This window comes from Drechmeria coniospora, chromosome 03, assembly GCF_001625195.1.
Source record: "Drechmeria coniospora strain ARSEF 6962 chromosome 03, whole genome shotgun sequence".
NCBI classification, from domain to species: Eukaryota; Fungi; Ascomycota; class Sordariomycetes; order Hypocreales; family Ophiocordycipitaceae; genus Drechmeria; species Drechmeria coniospora.
Genome location: NC_054391.1, coordinates 3,070,996 through 3,086,858, shown reverse-complemented (window position 1 = coordinate 3,086,858; position 15,863 = coordinate 3,070,996). Strand labels below are relative to the sequence as shown.

The 15,863-nt window shown below is 58.3% G+C and overlaps 6 protein-coding genes across 6 annotated transcripts; 3 read left to right on the top strand and 3 right to left on the bottom strand.

The window, feature by feature from the left end:
* Positions 1–253: 253 nt before the first annotated feature.
* On the bottom strand, positions 254–1,234 carry DCS_06670 (integral membrane protein; the record flags this gene model as incomplete). Its single annotated transcript, XM_040803958.1, has 1 exon — positions 254–1,234. One exon carries the CDS (start codon positions 1,232–1,234, stop codon positions 254–256), a length of 981 nt encoding a protein of 326 aa, XP_040654062.1.
* Positions 1,235–3,154: 1,920 nt separating this feature from the next.
* DCS_06669 (uncharacterized protein) lies at positions 3,155–3,496 on the bottom strand (the record flags this gene model as incomplete). The annotated part of the gene is made up of 1 exon (XM_040803957.1): positions 3,155–3,496. The coding sequence occupies one exon, from the start codon at positions 3,494–3,496 to the stop codon at positions 3,155–3,157; it is 342 nt and encodes a 113-aa protein (XP_040654061.1).
* Positions 3,497–3,559: 63 nt separating this feature from the next.
* Positions 3,560–4,690, bottom strand: DCS_06668 (uncharacterized protein; the record flags this gene model as incomplete). The annotated part of the gene is made up of 1 exon (XM_040803956.1): positions 3,560–4,690. One exon carries the CDS (start codon positions 4,688–4,690, stop codon positions 3,560–3,562), a length of 1,131 nt encoding a protein of 376 aa, XP_040654060.1.
* A 1,303-nt stretch (positions 4,691–5,993) lies between these two features.
* On the top strand, positions 5,994–8,240 carry DCS_06667 (uncharacterized protein; the record flags this gene model as incomplete). Its single annotated transcript, XM_040803955.1, has 3 exons — positions 5,994–6,728; positions 6,782–8,062; positions 8,118–8,240. 3 exons carry the CDS (start codon positions 5,994–5,996, stop codon positions 8,238–8,240), a joined length of 2,139 nt encoding a protein of 712 aa, XP_040654059.1.
* Positions 8,241–10,858: 2,618 nt separating this feature from the next.
* Positions 10,859–11,068, top strand: DCS_06666 (uncharacterized protein; the record flags this gene model as incomplete). The annotated part of the gene is made up of 1 exon (XM_040803954.1): positions 10,859–11,068. The coding sequence occupies one exon, from the start codon at positions 10,859–10,861 to the stop codon at positions 11,066–11,068; it is 210 nt and encodes a 69-aa protein (XP_040654058.1).
* Positions 11,069–13,854: 2,786 nt separating this feature from the next.
* On the top strand, positions 13,855–14,136 carry DCS_06665 (uncharacterized protein; the record flags this gene model as incomplete). The annotated part of the gene is made up of 1 exon (XM_040803953.1): positions 13,855–14,136. The coding sequence occupies one exon, from the start codon at positions 13,855–13,857 to the stop codon at positions 14,134–14,136; it is 282 nt and encodes a 93-aa protein (XP_040654057.1).
* Positions 14,137–15,863: the final 1,727 nt, after the last annotated feature.

The window sequence follows — 15,863 nt, the reverse complement described above, 5'->3', positions numbered from 1 at the left end:
AGGCCATTTGAGGCGCTTCTTGCATCTAAAGGCAATCGCGCCATCGACGTTTGCTGAACATCTCGGGTTGGGCACAAGCGCAAGCGGGGGAACCGACTTCTGAATTCGCTACAGCTAAAAAGGTCCGGGGACGGATGCATGCCCTGGAGCAAAAAAAAAAGATCATTCTCATGAAACGCCATCAATGCATAATGCTCGTCATATACTCCAACGGCCATCGTGTCGTCGTGGGGAATTTCATTCAGGCTTTGGCTTAGGCCCGATGGGAGTAGGGCTCGTACGCCAGGTCGGAGCGACCGGTCCCGCTTGGGTAGCGAGGAGGCTGGCTGGGTTGGCTCTGCTGATGGGGGTTGTAGTAGGCCCCCCTCATCTCATGGTCGCTCGTCAGAGGCGCGTACCCCTTGGAGGGGAACGTCTTCTCGCCGGCGGCGTGCTTGTCGGCGCGGGAACTGCGGTCGCGGCGCTCGGGCTTGCAGCAGCAGATGGTGAAGATCCAGAAGAAGCCGGCGGCCATGGCGAAGGCGGTGGCGATCCAGACCGAGGCGAGGAAGCGTCGGTCGAAGCTGGCGCCGACGCCGTAGAAGCGGGCGGTTCCCTCGACGGCGCCGATGACGATGGCGGCCATGGCCGTGGCGAGGCCGGCGGCGAGACCGACGAGGACGGCGGCGACCGAGGCGACGAGCCAGGTCAGGCAGGACATGCCGCGCGAGCAAGTGGCGAAGAGGCCGGACAGGAGAGCGACGCCGAGGGCGACGAGGGCGACGATGAAGGCGACCTCGGTCCACTTGGTGACGGTGCGAAAGGCCGTGAGGGAATTCTTAATCTCCGTGGGGAGCGTGATGTTGGCGCCGGCGGCGGAGCCAAACGTCTCGATCCAGGTGGTGTTGAGCTTGGACGAGGCCCAGTCGAACTGAGCCTTGGTGCATTCCCGCTTCCCATCCTTGCTCGTGCTGCAGTACCCCCAGAGGTTGACGTCGTAGACGTCGGCGAGGCCGAGGTTCCCGGCCGTGATGTTGCCCGTCTGGGCGTCGGCACGAGGCTTGAGATTGATGCCGAGCCGGCTGGCAACGCTGCCGACATTGGCCGGGTTGATGGTCAGATTGGCCACGTTGATGCGGAACATGTACATGCTGCCGTGCGCGACGCCGGAGAGGGTGGCGACGAGGAGGGCGACGATGGAGGCGACGGTGAGGATGAGGGGGAGGGCCACGCAGAGGAAGCGACCGACGGCCATGGCTGCGGCTTTGCGTGCTGGCTGCGCTGGCGACCGTTGCGCGTCCGAGGCGGGGTCGCGACGAGATGGGAAGGCGTCGTGCCGTGCGGTGTCGATGGAACGGAGACGAGGAGATTCGCTGGCTGATGGGTGTGGGTGTGGGTGTGAGCAACGTCCAGCAATACGTGTCGTGTTACGATCCGAGCACGCGCAAACGACGGACGGGTTCGAAGCGAAGGACGACGAAAGGCGAGCGACTGGTAGGGTGGGTGGATGGATGGACGACGCGAGGATGAGGAGGGAGATGGATAATACGGAAGAGTTGAAACTGGACACGACGTGTCTTTATGCGTCGGGGCAGAAGGTGGAAATGGCGGCGGTGTGCTGCAGCTGTGCTCGGGCAGGGACCATCTCGGATCATGGCGAGCCGGCTTGACGTAGAGGAGTGGCGCAGCTGCCTGCAGCGCAGTGGACTGCCGTGGGCGCAGCAACCGGCAGAGACGACGGTACTCTGTACTTGCTGATGGCACCGCCGCTGCAGCAGGCAGTACGGACGACCCAGACCACGGGTTTGGGAGGTTGGGCACCGGCCGTTGGGTGCTCCCCGCCCCTCTCCCCCTTCCTCCATGCCCCTGGCAGGATTTAATAAATGGCTGTCTGAGAAGGAGGTCAAGTGCGCGCGGCATTGTCTTGCTTCGCCTCTGCATTTGGCTGTGCTCTTGGCGGCTGACGGGCAGCGCTGACGGAATGTGACCACCCGCTGTAGGTACCAGACATGTACGGAGTACTTGTAATAATTACAGAACATGCAAGTACACCTACAAGCACTGCACATGGGCAAGCGACTAGGTACCCAACCCATTCGCTCCAGCAGGTAGGCACATGCATGTATTTGTACTTGGGTGAATACCCGGAGCGGGCCAGCAGCAGCGGATGCGCAATGGGGGGCCAACAAGAAAAGAGGCGAAAAAACAAAAAAGGTGATGGCAAGCGATGACGACGCCGCGAATATTAGGGTGTCGCCAAGAAGGAGACGGAGGCTGCAGACGTCGCACACGTGTATGGTACCTGGTACTTTCTCCGTACAGTGGGGGTAACAAGGATGTATCCTTTGGAAGTTGCTCGCCTTATCGTTGATGCGAGGAGATACTTTGGTCACGATAAGACACATTCCCGATTGCCGTACCGACTACCTACGAGGAACCTGTAAAATATACTGTACCTAGCTGGCCGCCCAAGCCCTGGCGGCTGAATGTGAATGTGCCATGCTGCTAACGCATGCTAACAGTTAGGTATTACCTTGGTACCTAATTACTCCGTAGTTTAACGTTTCTCGTTCAAGCCCAATACTATAAATAGTGCTCCGTAGCATGTGTGTACTTATTACTTGTACCATTATTACTTGTACTCGTTACTTGTCCTCGTACTTGTCCTCATTACGTGAGTACTTGTACTCATTACTTGTACTTACTCATTGCTTGCTCCGTACTCGTATACAAGTATCCGTACTTGCGACTGCCGACTCGTGCATCGTTTGGAGACCGACCGGCTGCTCCAAACCACTAAACCCGGAACGCCAGATGGTGCAGCATACGTAACGAGACCAAGGCTTCAATGCAATAGCCCCGATAAACCAGGAATAACCTTGGTGGACGGTGAGGCGTAGATGAAGAGACAAAACAAGCTTCGCATTCACTAGGGGCCATGTTCTCTCCGCTTCATTCGTCATCACTCTTCCACCCAGAGCACCATGCTTCATCCCCACATGTGCTCCATCTCGGCTGAGAGAGGGGGGGTTCGCACCGATGCGTAAGCTAATCCTCGGTGACCTCTTGAACCCGCCCGCAGAGAAGAATAGAGGAAAATGGGACAGCTACGAGGCCAGCTCGTCAAGCCTAGTTCGGGTCCCGCCCTTGTTGTCTGCGACGTCCTCGTGCACTCTCATGCGCGTGCGGTACATGCCGCCATGTATTCTTCGGCGGCGATGGTGGCGTCGTCGGACTCTGCCTGTATCGACTGCGGCTTCTGCACGGCCGCTGCAGGCAGCAACTCGTCGAGAAAGACCTTCCAATCGGGCCCCTCATACCGCGCCTCGACACGGTTGTCAAAGACGACCCGATACTCGGCCAGCGGCGGCGCGGAGCCTTGCTTCAGCGACTCGAACCGAACGGCGCGCAGGTCGAGGTCGGCCGTCTCCTTTAGCTGCTTGAAGAAATCGGACCAAAGGCTGCGTGGCCGAAGCGACGTCGGGTCCGCACCGGTCCCCGCTTCGCAGTCCACCATGGTCACCCTCCTCAGCGCGAGCCGCCGCAGCGTTGGGGCGAAACGGCGGATGGCCTGGAGCAGCTATCCGGCCTGCACGTTCATGAAGTCGAGGCTGAGGTCCTGCAGGCCGGGCAGTGCCGGAGCCGGCGGCTCCTCATCCGTGCCGGCGCCTAGCCACTGGAGAAAGCGACCGGCGGAAAAGTCGGCATCAAAGGTCGCAAAGGCCTCGCTGATGCGCAGATCTCGCAGGTTCAGGCAGTGGCGCAGGAGTATGCGCACAAACGATGCCGTCGAACGGCTGGTCAGGTACTCGCGATTCCAGGACACGCCAAAATCCGCCCCCGAACTCCACAGGAAATCGAGCGAGAGGTGCAGCCGCTCGAGGCTGTCGAGCACCGGCAGCGTCGAGGCTTCGGGGCAGCGTGGGATGATGAAGTCGTATTCTCGCAGCCGTCTCTCCGGCCTAGCCAAGACTTGGAACCCCTTTGGCTTGGAACCGGCGGTGCCGAGGGCGCGAAGGACGAGGGCCGTCACCTGGTTGCAGTACTGCACCGAGAGGCTCGACTGGCACGTGTGGATGGTGGGTTGGCGCAGACGCACGCCCGTCTGCCTGAATATCGTCGTCGATCCGTAGCTCCTCCACGCAGAGTCATCCCTGAAGCGGGTTGGCGAGTTGAAGCTGCGCAAGACGACGTCCTCGAGGTTGGGGAGGTGACGGAAGGCTTCCACGAGCATGCGTTCATACCCACCCGCGGCCCACAGCGCAAAACTCTCGGCGTAGAGCGCCCAGTATCGGGTCTCCTTCTCGTCCGAGATGGGCCGGTAACGGCCCGGGGGGAAGTGCTCCATGCCGATGTGCAAACGGCGCAGATGAGGACCCAGCCGGCTCCTGGAGATGTCGCGGAGAGCCGCGAGGCTGATTCTGGCAATCATGAACTGCTTCTTCACGAAGAACTCGCCGACAAAGTCGCCAAAGAGCTGCCGCTCCATGGCCCGGCAGGTCAGACGGAGGGCACCCAAGTCGACGGTCGACAGCCGGGCGACGATGTTTCTGAACAGCTCGAGGGGGAGTGTCCCGATGATGCGGGCGTTGTCCGGCTCCTGAGTGGCCCAACAGTCCGCCCGAGCAGCACCCGGCATGGCTGCGATGCGAGGACGCGAGGACGAGGTGCAGGGCGAATCGGCTCGCCATGGTACACGTCGTCTCTCCATGTGACAGGCTGTAGGGGCCAGAGGCGGGCGGCGGGCGGCGTGCGGGGGAAGATGAGGGTCGTGATGATCAGTTTAGCCATCTCACGGCCTCGCCATCTTGGTGGGACACGCTGGCTGCCTAGCCAATGTGCAAAGCGATGTTGGGCCAGGTCCAACGTGCCGTTGGCTGACCTATTCTGTCGTCTCGGCGCTTGCTTGCCATGGAGGTGTCGTCGGCCTCATCGTCCCGGCGAGCGATGAGATGGAAGCCCGTCTCTCTCTCCGCCACGCTCTCTCTCTTGCGTTTCATCACAGTCGCTGATCCGGCCGCCGTGCAGCCAAGGAGCAGAAGTCACCGGCTCGGGGGGGTGGTTGAGTCTTGACGATGAGTCGTGGGGCGGCAGAGAGTGAGGGTACAGTAATACTCTGTACGAACAATCAGGAATAAGTACGGAGTACTATTATTACTCCGCACTCGCCGGCCCGAATAGGTACATACATAATTACGGAGTACAAGCAATAATTATTAACTGGTGTAAGTACGAACACACTGTACACCACCAGTACGGAGTACACCTTCACCAGCTGGCACATCCCCATGCTCTGCCATCAGCAAGCATTACCGTTGGCGGTTCAAGCAAAAAAAAAAAAAAACAACTGCTGCAGCCGACAGATTGTCGGTTTTCGACAGGTTGTCGGGTGCCAAGAGCACGACAAAAAGAGCCCACGGTATGACGACTGTCCTTGCCATATCCTGGGGGGTGCCGTACATACATACTCACTCACCCCCTGAGCGCCGGCAATTCGATGAGTCAAGGACGTCAGTGGCCAGGCACATCAAGTAGGGCTGCATTTGTAAAAGAAGCATTCTGATGCATCAATAGCCCCGTCCACCTATGCTTGCCCTTTGCCATTTGCAACGAATGGATCATTGGTGCCGTGAGCACCGTGTGGCATCTCCTTGTGCGCACGGGTGCCAGGGCAAATGTCCGAGGCCTTGCCCACCACGTGACAGCGAGCCATTCTCGCGTCGTGGGTTTGGTGATGCGCCAAGCCGCGACTCCTCCCGACGCCCGCTGGTGCCTGGAGCAGCAACGAGCTGGAGACGGCCGCAGGCAGCGCTCGGCAACGATGGCGGCACCACCCCAGGCACCAGCGGCCACTGGGTTGGCTTCGGGGGGACGTTGGAGCGAGGGCCCGCTCTGTATATCTATCTGCTCATGGCCCAACGAGCCCGAGTAACGAGTCCCCCTTTCTCAGCTCCGCACATGCATCCCGTCGCCTCACTTCATCTGTCCATCGACACAACGGCCGACGAGACGTCATGGCTCCGCGCAGAAAGCAGGCCGCAGCGGCCAAACCACCCCTCGAGGGCTGCACAGTCGTCTTGAGCGGCCGCTTCACCAGCCTCGGCCACACTCAGGGCACCATGGAGGCTCTCGTCCGCACGCTCGGTGGCGGCACGGCCAAGACGATGACCGCCCAGGGCATAACGCACCTCGTCTGCACCGAGAAAGACTACGAAAACGGGAGCAGCAAGGTGGCGGGTGCGAGGGCGGCCGGAGACTTGCCCATTGTCAAACCCGATTGGATTTTCGAGTGCCAGAGGCAGAACAAAACGCTCGCGACCGACGAGTTCCTCTGGACGACACCTGCGCCCGCGCCCGTGCTCACGACTGCATCCGCCTCGGCCGCCTCCTCCCCCGAAGACACGGCCACGGCCATGGCAGGCAAGCGAGCGTCGGCGAGTGCTGTCAAGGACGAGGCCGGGGACGAGGCCGACGCCGTGCCCCCGGTCAAGAGACGGCGAGCCGACGGTTGCTCCGGCCGGGCCGCGGCCGTGGATGGCATGGCCGACGCCGAGGAGGAAAAGGGCGCGGCCGAGGTGGTGGTCGAAGGACAGTTTGTCAAGAAGGAGGGCTTCACCATTCCCCTGGATGAGTTCTGCAGCCTTGACAGCTATCAAGTCCACGTCGACCCGGGCTCCGGCATGATCTACGACGCCTCGCTGAACCAGTCCAGCACCAGCAACAACCACAACAAGTTTTACCGGCTTCAGGTAACGCACGCACCACCCGCACGGTCGCCGGCGACGGCGCGCTGACGGAACAGATATTGCGGGACGCCTCGGGCGGCACCTTCAGGACGTGGACCCGATGGGGCCGCGTCGGCGAGGCCGGCCAGAGCGCCATCCTCGGCAACGGCTCGCTCGACGACGCGCTCAAAATCTTCGAGAAAAAGTTCCGCGACAAGTCCGGCCTGCGATGGGACGACCGTGGCGACGCGCCCCGGCCGGGAAAGTACGCCTTCGTGGAGCGCAGCTACCTTGGCGACTCGGACGACGAGGCGGACGCGAAACCAGCCCCGGCAGCGGGCCGGGACGAGGTGGTGACGGTGGCCGACTGCACCCTGGCCCCGCCGGTCCGGGAGGTCGTCGAGCTCATCTTCAACCAGACGTACTTCCAGCAGACCATGATCTCGCTCAACTACGACGCCGACAAGCTGCCCCTCGGCAAGCTCAGCAAGGCCACCATCCTTCGAGGCTTCCAGCAGCTCAAGGACCTCGCCGCCCTCATGGACGACGCGTCGCTCGCGGCCAGCCGGTGGGAGACGAGCGTCGGCGAGGCCACGGAGCGGCTCTCCAACGCGTACTACTCGCTCATCCCGCACGTCTTCGGTCGCCACCGGCCGCCGGTGATCAACACGGACGGCCAGCTCCGGAGGGAAATCGAGCTGCTCGAGAGCCTGTCGGACATGAAGGATGCGGCCGAGATGATGAAGATTGACCGCAGGCCGAGCGTCGGCGACGTGCACCCTCTGGACCGCCAGTTTGCGAACCTCGGCATGCAGGAGATGTCGCCCCTCGACCGGGCCGGCCACGAGTTTGGACGGCTCCGGGACTACCTGGCCGGAAGCAAGGGCTCGACGCACGCCGTCGACTACGACGTCCGGAACATCTTCCGCATCGAGCGCGAGGGCGAGCGCGCGCGCTTCGACTCGTCCCGCTTCGCGACGATGCCCTCGGACCGCCGGCTCCTCTGGCACGGCTCGCGCGCCACCAACTTTGGCGGCATCCTGAGCCAGGGCCTGCGGATCGCGCCCAAGGAGGCGCCCGTCTCGGGCTACATGTTCGGCAAGGGCATCTACCTCGCCGACATGTCGTCCAAGTCGGCCAACTACTGCTGCTCCCACAACTCCAACGGCCACGCGCTGCTGCTGCTCTGCGAGGCCGAGCTCGGCGACCCGATGCAGAAGCTCACCGACGCCAGCCACGACGCCGGCGAGGACGCCAAGGCCAAGGGCCTCGCGAGCACCATGGGCATGGGCGGCACGGGGCCGAGCCGTTGGGTCGACGCAGGCACCGTGCACGAGAGCCTCCGGGGCACCCGCATGGTTCGTCGCCGCGCCCGACGAGTGGTGGGCCTTTGCTAACATGCATGCATCGCAGCCCGACGTCGACGTCAAGCCGAGCGACACGGGCATCGAGAAGGCGCACCTGTACTACAACGAGTACATTTGCTACGACGTCGCACAGGTCAGGCTTCGATATCTGTTTCACGTCAAGATGTAAGACGGGGAAAGGGACAGGGCCGCGATGGCGGCCGGGCCCCGGTGCCACCTTGCGTCGGCCGACAGTCTCCCGAGGCGGCTACGGTTGCCTTGATCGACCGACGGCGTGACGGACGTGCAAAGCACGGAATGCTGCAAGCGTATCGCAACGTTGACCGCCGTACGAGTCTCTGGTCGGAACAGTCAGGCCAACTGGCCGAATCATATACTGTTGCGCCGAGCCGTCGCGTGCTGGCAGCATCAAATCGGCACCAAGGCGGACGAGTCGACAGCCGGCGCTGATGTTGTTCTGATTAGTTCAGACAAGACGGGCTACGTAGCTTTAGGGGGCAATACAGGCAGACGATGGCGGTGCACCTCCTTGGCATACCTTTACTCTTGTCTATACAATCTATGCAAAGTATATAGTTTTCGGTGATTGCAGTTGCAGTCGCCCTTACTCGTACTTGTATATATGAAGCATAGGTTTCGGGTCTAGTACTCGAAGGTAGGTACAAGTGGAGAGTACAGTGTCGTATAGGTAACATGGCAGTATTCTAGTTACGTTAAGTATGGCGAGTGACATTGCCCCCCACTGTAATACAGTATGTGTGTGTACTGGACTTGCTGTACGTGTGCGACTGCTGTGCTCTGTATCACTCCGTACACTCACTATAGTACTGCATACTAGGTACTAGTAGGTACTAATGACTACTGTCAGCAAGTGCACATACAGCACTGCAAGTGCCCAGGGTATTACTAGACGGAGTGCCTGTCGTCGAACCCACAGGCACTGCCAGGTGCGGAACCCATTCAGAGACCATCAACATTGCCAGAATACGCACCAAGTGCATTTCCCTGGCTCAAGATCTACTTTGAGAATATCGGAACTCAAAACATCCTTGACTTGGCATAATATGGTGTGATGATAGCCTGGCAATCCTGGACAAATCCTCCCTTTTGATCGAGATATCTAACCCAGCGCTTGACTCTTTTTTTGATACTATACTATTACTGCATCGCGTCGTATTTTGATGCTTGCCTTTCCGAATCATATGATACGCAGGGACTGAATTGATGCTTGCACGAACTGAGCTGAAGGCATTCCGGATTATACGAGGAATTGAATTGATGCTTGCCATGCATGAACTGAACTGAAGGCATTTCGGATTATACGAGGAATTGAATTGATGCTTGCATGAACTGAACTGAAGGAATTCCGGATTACTTATACGAGGAATTGAAACGTCATGTCATGCACCTAATTCCCAAGGCGCAAAGGATCACATGATACTACAGGCATTACGGAGTACCTCGTACACTCGATTAAACAATAATGTTGCAGCAAATACGGGCTTGAACTTGAACAGCCACCAGTGCTACCCCGCTCACGCATATGTATATAAAGCATCAAATACTCTACCCCAACCAGACGTAATTCTTACAAATCCTATACTGAAGAAAACCGAAAGACACTTTTCGCCTCTTGTTAAAGCATCGCCCGCTAGGACTATCCTCTCAACGTCTTCTCAAATCTCCATTGTAGCAGCCAGTCGACGGCCGTGATCATTATGTTGCTGGCATCCTTATTAGCTATTTTCTTTTGCTCCTTAGTCGGTGCCAATCAGTTCTGTGACAGCATCCCTCGAACCGTCAAAAATCGTCAATATAGGCTGGGGAACCTCCTCCGACTCTCGGGGCGTTCACTGACACCTAACACAAGGCGCTACTCTTCTAGAATCGAGAGGCGTTCACTGAAAAGTGCACCGAACGAATACTATGCAAGCAAGCCTCATAAGACTCAGCCGCCGTCATGTACTATGGTCGATAACCTTTGCAATTTGGACCTGGGGCAAATCCTTTACTTTGATGAGCATGCCGAGTGCAAGGTTACCTCAGACCCGAACCCATGTAATAACGAACAGGTTTGGTTGAGCCTATATGGTGTAGAGGTATGCTATAGCCCACAACTCGGCCTGACTCTCTATCATACCACTTATAGCGGATCCCTCGGTACCGATGAGAAGGAACAGAGCATATCAGTACGCGGCGCAGTACGAGCTTACCATCTTAATACCGGCAGCTGCGATGCCGGCCATCCTAATACCGGCAACTGCGATGCCGGCGCCGTTAGGATCAAGAAGAGCGATAAGACCGTCTGTATCCCTGTCAAACCCGGATCAGACACTATCGCGATAGTCGGCGATGATCGTTTTTAAGCTCGGCCGCTTTGGCTGATGACTCCGGTCGGACTGAATAACCTTTGGCTTCTCAGTAAAATTCGACTCGGCGACTGAGGGCCTAGCTCTTGTAATAGACGACACTATTGGAGAAGTGAAGGTTATGAATATGACTAGGTCCTGCAGGCAAGACTGACGGGGGCGGTTCGAGGTGGGGGGAATGACAATGTTGCATGTCTAGGAATAGAGCGCAGGGAGGCCGGGTAACAAGAGTAGCCAAACTACAAGGAGAATAGCAAATGCTATACAGCAGGAAAAAGGTTGTCTAGAGATCAATACAGTCATTGCATTGTTGTTATTGTAACTGCTTAAATATAACTGGACGTTTCGCGAGCTTGTGCGAGAGTATGGAATAGCCGCCAAGGTGGTTAACCACTTCATGATAGACAACGCTACCAACATGGACACACTGATGGATAGAGTCAGCGATGATCCGGAACGTGAGTTTGAAGTCTTTTACGCCCCCCTCCAGCATCGACTTTGCTGTTTTGGCCACGTCACCAACCTGGCCGTAATGGAGTTCCTCATAGGTAAGCGTCCGCGCGCGACCGAATCCTATTACGGCCCCTCCGAAGACGAGATAGAAAGTAGGGGAGGCGAGGAGCGATAGGGAAAGTAAAAGTACAAAACATCGTCGTCTTCATCACATGGACTGCCCAGCGACTCCAAAGATTACAGGCCTAAGTAATGGTCTGCGACGATTGCCAACGAAGGCTTGAAAACTCCATTTCCGACGTTCTGTCAACCATGGACTACCTTTTGCATCATTTCGAAGCCGCCAGGAATGCCACCGATGTACCTCACCTGGCTACGATGATGGAGACGGCATGGGCAAATTTGGCCGATTATTACGAGCCCACAAGGGATTCAGATAGCTGTCTATTCAGCAGCGACAGTCTTGAATCCTTCCCTCAAGTGGACCTACCTACATGGAAAAAACCTGGGAAGACAGACGAGAGTGGATTGAAAGAGCGAAAGGCCGCGTTGGGCAGTTGTGGAGAGCTGAATACAAACCGGCCTCGCAGTGCTGTGTTACCAGATCGATTCCCGAACAACTGCCTGATGCAAAACGACCGAACGGATACAAAACATGGATGAATGAACAGAAGGCCACGATTTTCAGCACGGATGACTTTCCCGGCCTATCCGTGATGGCTATAGACATTCTGTCAATTGCGCCAATGTCAGCAGAAACGGAGCGACTCCTCCAAGGCCAAGTTATCGGTGACCGATGGGCGAAATTCCCATCAACGGCGAAACACTCAATCTCCTGGGACAACAGCGCACCGACTTCCAACAGAGGTAGGAAACCATGCCACGAAGCGGAGCTCAGCTACATTTCAAGTGTCGTCTGGACAGCAGTCACGACACCATCGAACGCGTCAGCCGCGACGCCTAATATCCAGGCTGCGAGGATGAAGTCGGCATCAGCTTGCAACGCGATGATGCATTTGCAACGATTGGGGTGTTTGTAGACGCCCGGACCGTCCAATGGGGGACGACATCGTGGTCCCAGTCGTACGCGTCGAGCCTGTATATTCGCACTGACAGTGTAAACCGCAGTTCAGCGCGGCGCATATTGTCGCTGACGAACGAACGGACAGTGTGGTTTGGCCATCAGGGATACACGACGAGCTCTTCGCCTATGGAATGTCGGGCCAGCTCCCGGACAAGACGATTCTGGTTGCGAGTGCCGAGGCGGCTGCGGATGCCTTGATCGACCGATGGGGTGACGGACGGGCGAAGCATGGAATGCCGTGAGCGTATCGCAACGTTGGCCGCCGCACGAGTCTCGGGTCGGGACAGAGTTTTCGCGTGCGCTGTTGCGCCGAGCCGTCGCGTGCTGGCAGCATCAAATCGGCACGGAGGCGGACGAGTCGACAGGCGGCGCTGATGTTGTTCTGATCAGTTCGGACGGAGACGGGCCACGTGGCTCCAGGGGGCGATGCGGGCAGACGATGGCCATGCACCTCCCCGGCACACCTCCACTCTCGTCTGCACAGAGTGCATGCTTTTCGGTGATTGCGGTCGCCCTTGCTCGTACTTGTGCACGCGAAGCACAGGTTTCGGTGCCAGCAGTCGAAAGTGCAACTGGAGAGTGCAGTGTCGTGCAGGTAACATGACAGGATTCCAGTTTTTACGTACAGCGAGTGTCGTCGCGGTAAGTAATACGGCATGTGTGTGTACTAGACTTGCTTGTACGTGTGCGACTGCTGCAAGTGCTCTGTATTACTCTGTACATTCACTGTAGTAGGTATGGCTGCTGTCGGTGGGTGCACGTATGACTGCTGCCAGCAAGTACACGTACTGTACTTATTCCTGCTGTCTGTAAGTGCACGTATGACGAAGTACTACTGTCAGTAAGTGCCCTGTCAGTAAGTGCCGGTGCAGTACGGAGTACTGTAAGAAAAGTGCCCAAGGTACTACCTATACCTAGCACGGAGTGCCTGTCGTCGTACCCACAGGCACTGCCAGGTACTGTAATCGGTTGCACTTAAGGCGGTGCCTACTGTGGAGTACGCCGTGCAACGTACATGTACTTGTACCACAGTGACTCGACAAAAGTGACGATTCAGCTTTGGTGGTGCTACTCGCACAAATTGAATCGACATTTCTGCCACCCCACTGTAGCACAACTAGGTGCGCTCCGTTCTCACAGAGTGCCTACAGAGTACCGAGTACATGTACTCCGTACAAGTACCCAGCGTCATAGTACCTACTAGGTACCTAGTACCTACCCCTGCACAACTGCTAGCCGTCACACGGCGAAGCCTCCCGTCGTAAGCGTCCGCGGCGCGCTCAGCCCCCGCTAGTGTGCCGGAGAGTCGCCTATAATTAGCAGTCATTGCATTGGAAATGGAGTCGTCAGACAGACAGCTGCAAGACAAGCATCCGATTACCTGTTCCTCGCGAGCAGCAGGAGCACGAGTACGTACATGTGCATGCATGGATATGGGTGGGATCAATCCTGTTCCACGTGGTATCGGATCCGGGGACCTGGTGTCTTGCTGGCATGGACGATGCAGCGCAGGCCCTGCCATGACTGGGGAACATGAGCAAGTACAGCATTCTGCATTCTTCTGCCTATAAATCTGCGTGCCGTCATTGGACCAACACCTACAGCACAGAGTACCTACTTACAGCACCTCTACTGATGCTTCGCCGCACGCACACGCGCCAGTGCAGCAGAGCACTTGCGTCCATGCAGCATTACTCGCCGAACCTGCTACAGTAGGTACACAGGCACAAGATGCTTGAATGCATACGGCAAGTAGGTGCATGCCTTGCACCGCAAGCTCCTTGGCAGCGTCCCGTGTATGCGACGGCCGACACCTCGTCGTCACTGCCGCCGTTTTGCATTCGGCGCCTCCCATGGGCGGTTGACGGTCGGCGACGATGCCGGCGGCGAGGGAAGCATCTGAACTGCGGGCGCGTGCCCGTCCACCTCGCCGCCCTCGTCCTGCGTGTGCGCCTGCGGCCGTCAAGGTTCACCTTCGTAACCCCCCCCCGCCCCTCAACGTTGATCGTCATGTTGGCCACCGGATTGGCATGGATTCCCGAACCACCGACTGCCCGTCGAGGGAGGGACAGCCCGTCGATGCGAGCCGAGTGCTGACCCTTGCCCGCGGGCGCGATTCGGCATCCGGTGCTGCTGGTTGGTCCACCATCGTTCCGTAGGGCGCCGAGGGATGCGTCCCCTGCCGGACGATGGGCGTGTGGCAGCCAAGACCAAGGGGGAAAAGCAACTCTGCGTCGGAGCGCCGGCGGCGCGGGGGGATGCGGCGGCGAGGCGGAACCTTGACCGCTGCCATTGTCGCCCGCCGGCGGCGCGCTGCCTCTGGCGTCCCGCGCAGCAAAAGCGCCCTAATGGCTCGAGCTGCCTCTGCCAGTTCAGCGGGGTGGGGGCGCTGCGAGACCCCGGCGTCAGCCCCTGCGGTTGCGGAGGTCGGTGAGCGACGCACGAACTCAAAGTACGGAGCGGAGCACCTGGTGCGGCAACGTGCAAGTACAGCTACTTGTCGTCGCCGCTGGTGCCTCTCCGACCTGGCCTGACCTGACCTACTGCCGCCATGTGCTAGTGCACGTACAAGCACGGCAACATGTAGTGGTACATGCTCCGTACGGCGTGCATGTCATCCGCAAGCAGTACCAAGGCATGCATGCAAGCACCTACTATGCGATGCGACAACCGCATCTACAGCACTTTGTATCACACCTACTTACCCTTGCGCCCGCTGAAGCACTGTGCGTGGGCAGTACTTATGTGCCGCCCGAGAGGTCGGTCATCCTCCCCTCGCATCGTCGGCTACCAACCATCACTCCGTATGCCGCCTCCCTTCCCTTCTCCATCTGCGTGTACAGACTGCATGTGCGGGATGCCGGCGGCGAAATATTCTTCTCCATGCATCGTCGGCCGCCAAAATATGACTCCGTTGGCCTCCCTTGCCTTTTCCGTCCACACGTACAGACTGCATGTGATGCTGGCTGCGGTGCCATCCTCGCACCGGAGCTGACTCGGCGACGCTGCACAGGCGCGACCATCGTAGGCGTCTGCTCTGCTCGCCATGCTGATTGGCGGTTCCCGGGCAGCACTCGTACGACGCGGCCGGTACTACGACCGATGTATTACTCCGTAGCCAGCTCGTAGCTCCGACCGGACTCGACGGAGCCTGCTGGCTGATGCGCGAGCCGACGCTTCGCAACACAAATACGGAGTGCCGATGCTTATCGTACCTTGCTGCGACCGTCCCGCGGCGGATAGGCACCGAGCACACGTACTGTACCGCAGACTCGTGCTTTTGACGAGTACAGAGGAGAGTACGTGCATTGAGCGTACTCGTTACGCTGAGTACCTGGTACCTACCAACCTACTAGGAACCTAGTAGCAAGAAACAAGTACCAGTAGCTTGCGCACTGTTCGGTACTGGGGCACCAGTAGCTGTGCGCCGTTCCCGAGTGCCAGTGGCCATGCACTGAGCTTGGTACCAGCAACCGTGCACTTTGGTACTAGTAGCTGTGCACTGTCCTTGGCGTCAGTAGCTGTGCACTGTACAACTAAGTACTTGGTGCCGTAGCTGTGCACTGTATTCGGTACCAGTAGCTGTGCACTGTACTTGGCGTCAGCAGCTTTGCACTGTACTGTACAACTACTACTTAGGTAAGAACCTACTTGGTGCCAGTGCCCCGTACAGTAGTCCTGCACTGTATTCGGTACCAGTAGCTGTGCACTGTGCTTGGCGCCAGTAGCTGTGCACTGTACTTGGTGCCTCTGCACTGTACTTGGTGCCACTGCACTGTACTTGGTGCCTCTACACTGTACTTGGTACCTGTGACCTTCGTCTTCCCGCGACGGAGCATCTCGTCGCCGAAATTCGACGACGCTGCCCATCTCGCAATCTCGCAGC